Genomic DNA, 2,943 nt, shown 5'->3' on the forward strand with positions numbered 1-2,943 from the left:
TTCCAGGGAAGAAGGCAAAGGTGGAAGAGCCTGGACTCAGCGCCAGACCTAGCTCACCCACAACAGCCTAAAGCCTCGGGTTCTAGACAAGACTGTAATCAGCAGTGACTTCCCTTACAGTTTGTCAGGCGCTAAGGCTTTACACTTGCAGTGAGATTTGGTTTAAAGTTCATAANAATCTAACGAAGCAGAAAGTTCTGATGCCCTGATGCTGATGGCCCGAGACACAGAAAGGCCAAATGACAGNGTCTCCTTCACACAGCAGGTAAGTGGCAGAGTAGGATTTAAACCAGCNTTGTAAAACCCTCACTTTTAGCCAACATTTCTCAGTGAGAGCGATTCGANNCACCCCACCGGAGGACATTAAACAACGTCTGGAAACTATCGATTTTATGATTTAGGGGCTATCTGTGTGCTGTTGACATCTGCTGGGAAGAGGTCAGGATAACAGCTGAAACCCCATCAGTGCGGGAGTGACAGCCCATCCCTCCTCCAACAAAGTACTATCCAATGCAAACTGTCCCCCCCTTCTTCCCTCCCTCACTGTCTCCCTCCCTCCCTCCCTCCCTTTCTTTGTCTTCTTGCAGTGATGGAGACAGAACCCTGGGAATTTGTGTCTGCCAGGCGAGCACTCATCACTAAGCCATCCGAGCCCTCAAAAAGTCAATAAAAAAATCTACTGGGTTAAGTACCAGCTTCGTTAGGCTGGCACTGCGCTTGCATCCTCCCGGCTAAAGGGAGGTCATGGATGAAGTGGCAGTGATGTGCTCTGTACTCCTTTTTTTTTTTTTTTATCAGATGGCATGGCTTCAGCAAAGGATTGTGGAATGTGTGTGATCTGTACAATTTATAGGTAAGGAAACTGGGATAAAGGCAAACTGGTAACCAGAAGGTATTTGTGGCAGAGACCGATTCTTAGCCATGCATGATCCTGTGGCCATTNAAAAAAAAACTATTTATTTTTATTTTATGGTGTTTCACCTGAACGTATGTCCGTGTGAAGGTGTGAAATNCCCTGAAACTGCAGTTACAGACACTTGTGGGCTGCCATGTNGGTGCTGGGAATTGAACCCAAGTCCTCTGGAAGATCAGCCAGTGCTCTTTAACCACTGATCCATCTTTCCAGTCCCTCCCTTGGCCATTTTAACTACAGGCACACAGTTGAGATCCCTGGGAACCTGGGATGCCAGAGTAAGTTAAGTCTGCAGGGCTGTGGGCAAGTGGACCGTTGTTGTGGGCTGCAGCAGCGTATCCTATCAAGCACTACTGTGCCTCCCTCTGGGGAGAAGAACATAACTGTTTACCGGGTCCTTGAAGCTAGCGCCCAGATGCTCCATGGCGTAATATAACTGTCTCTTCTCTCCGAGGGAGCGAAGGATGAACCGCTGGATGTCCTGAGCAGGGCAGAGATGGAGGAGAATGGAGATATAAGGAGGAAGGAAGGGAAAGCTGGAAAAGAGGGCAGCCCTGGCTTGTATGAGATATTCGCATGCTCTTGAGAGCCCTCACCAACTCCGATGCTGCGTTGGTTCAATCTTCAGTGTCTGGGCTCAAGTAAGAGAGTACCCAGGAGACTCTGTAAGTGTGAGCATGCGTGAGTGCATGAGTGTGTGTGTGTGTGTGTGTGTGTGTGTGTGTGTGTGTGTACATTAGGCAAACATAAGATTAAGGGAAGAGAATACTTCTGGGGATAGACTCCCAAGTAAGTACAACCTAATATGTGGAGGCAGGGAGCTAAGGCAGANAAGTCAGAACCTAGCTTTGGGTACCTCTTCAGTGACTAAAAAACTTGAGTAAGAAGCTAGAATGAGCTCAGTGTGGTCTTATACATTTAATAGCCCAGCACTTGGGAGGCAGAGGCAGGCAGATCACTGTTAATTCCAGGCCAGCCTGGTGTATATAGTAAGTTCAAGGCCAGCCAGAGCTGCACACTGAGATCCTGTCTAAAAATAAATAAATAAATACACAAACAGACAGACAGATGATGTTTCAGTAATTAAGAGCACTTGTTTATCTTGAAGAGGACCCAGGTTCAGTTCTCGGCACCTACTTGGTGATTCACAACCATCCTAACTCCATCCCAGGAATTTCCATTCCATTCCATACCACACTGTCTTTTGTTGTTATTGCTGATGTTGTTTTAGGATAAGATCTCTCTACGTAGCCCTGGCTGTCCTGGAATTCACTCTGTAGACAAGGCTGGCCTTGAACTCAGAGACTTGTCTGTCTCCAGCTTCTGAACTGCTGGGATTAAAGGAGTGTACCACCACACTGGCCCCATGCCCTCTTCTGACCTTTGAGAGCACATATATAGAGCACATACATGCAAACAAATAAAATGAAACAAATAATAGATAGATAGATAGATAGATAGATAGATAGATAGATAGATAAAATGAAGTAAACAAGCCAAATAAAGTATAACATCTAGGCCACCCACTCTTGGATGTTTGCCTTGTTCCAAGCCCTACCTATCTGTGAGTGTGGGGGGAGGGGTTACCTCTCGTGGTCCCAGGCCAGGTCTTGGTTCTCCCAACTGAGTTTGATACTGATTCAGAGCCTTTTTGGCAGCCTCATCCTCTGGGTAGAAGAGCAGGACACTCAGGACATTTTCCATGGCCTGAGACACATTCCCTACTGCAGTTGGAGGAAGGGGTCAGAAACAAACAAGACAGAATAAAGGTCACCTGGGAAGACTGCCAACTCCAGGAAGTCCCAGCCCCACTTTGGGCTGTGCCCAACCAGCGATTCTTTCAAACCTACCTTCAATGGCAGAGTTCAAAGAAGAGGAATCAGAGAGAAAATGAGAGGGAAGGGAGAAGCAACCAGAGCTGAAGGAGNCAGTAAGCCATCTCCTGAGCTTCGCACAATGGTGCCAAAGGACACCATCCTGAAGCTGAGGTCCCCAGAGGTCCTGACAGTGAAATTAGCAATGCAGAGTCA

General features: G+C 47.3%; 1 protein-coding gene across 1 annotated transcript in view; it reads right to left on the reverse strand.

The window, feature by feature from the left end:
* Positions 1-2,943, reverse strand: part of P3h3 (prolyl 3-hydroxylase 3) — a 16,299-nt gene that overhangs the window by 10,373 nt on the left and 2,983 nt on the right. The window contains exons 3-5 of the mRNA XM_029478265.1: positions 2,764-2,927; positions 2,501-2,637; positions 1,305-1,394 (exon numbers count right to left, since the gene is read on the reverse strand). Coding sequence (XP_029334125.1) covers positions 1,305-1,394; positions 2,501-2,637; positions 2,764-2,927 — 391 coding nt within the window. The remainder of the gene's footprint in view (positions 1-1,304; positions 1,395-2,500; positions 2,638-2,763; positions 2,928-2,943) is intronic.

This window comes from Mus caroli, chromosome 6, assembly GCF_900094665.2.
Source record: "Mus caroli chromosome 6, CAROLI_EIJ_v1.1, whole genome shotgun sequence".
Lineage (NCBI taxonomy): Eukaryota > Metazoa > Chordata > Mammalia > Rodentia > Muridae > Mus > Mus caroli.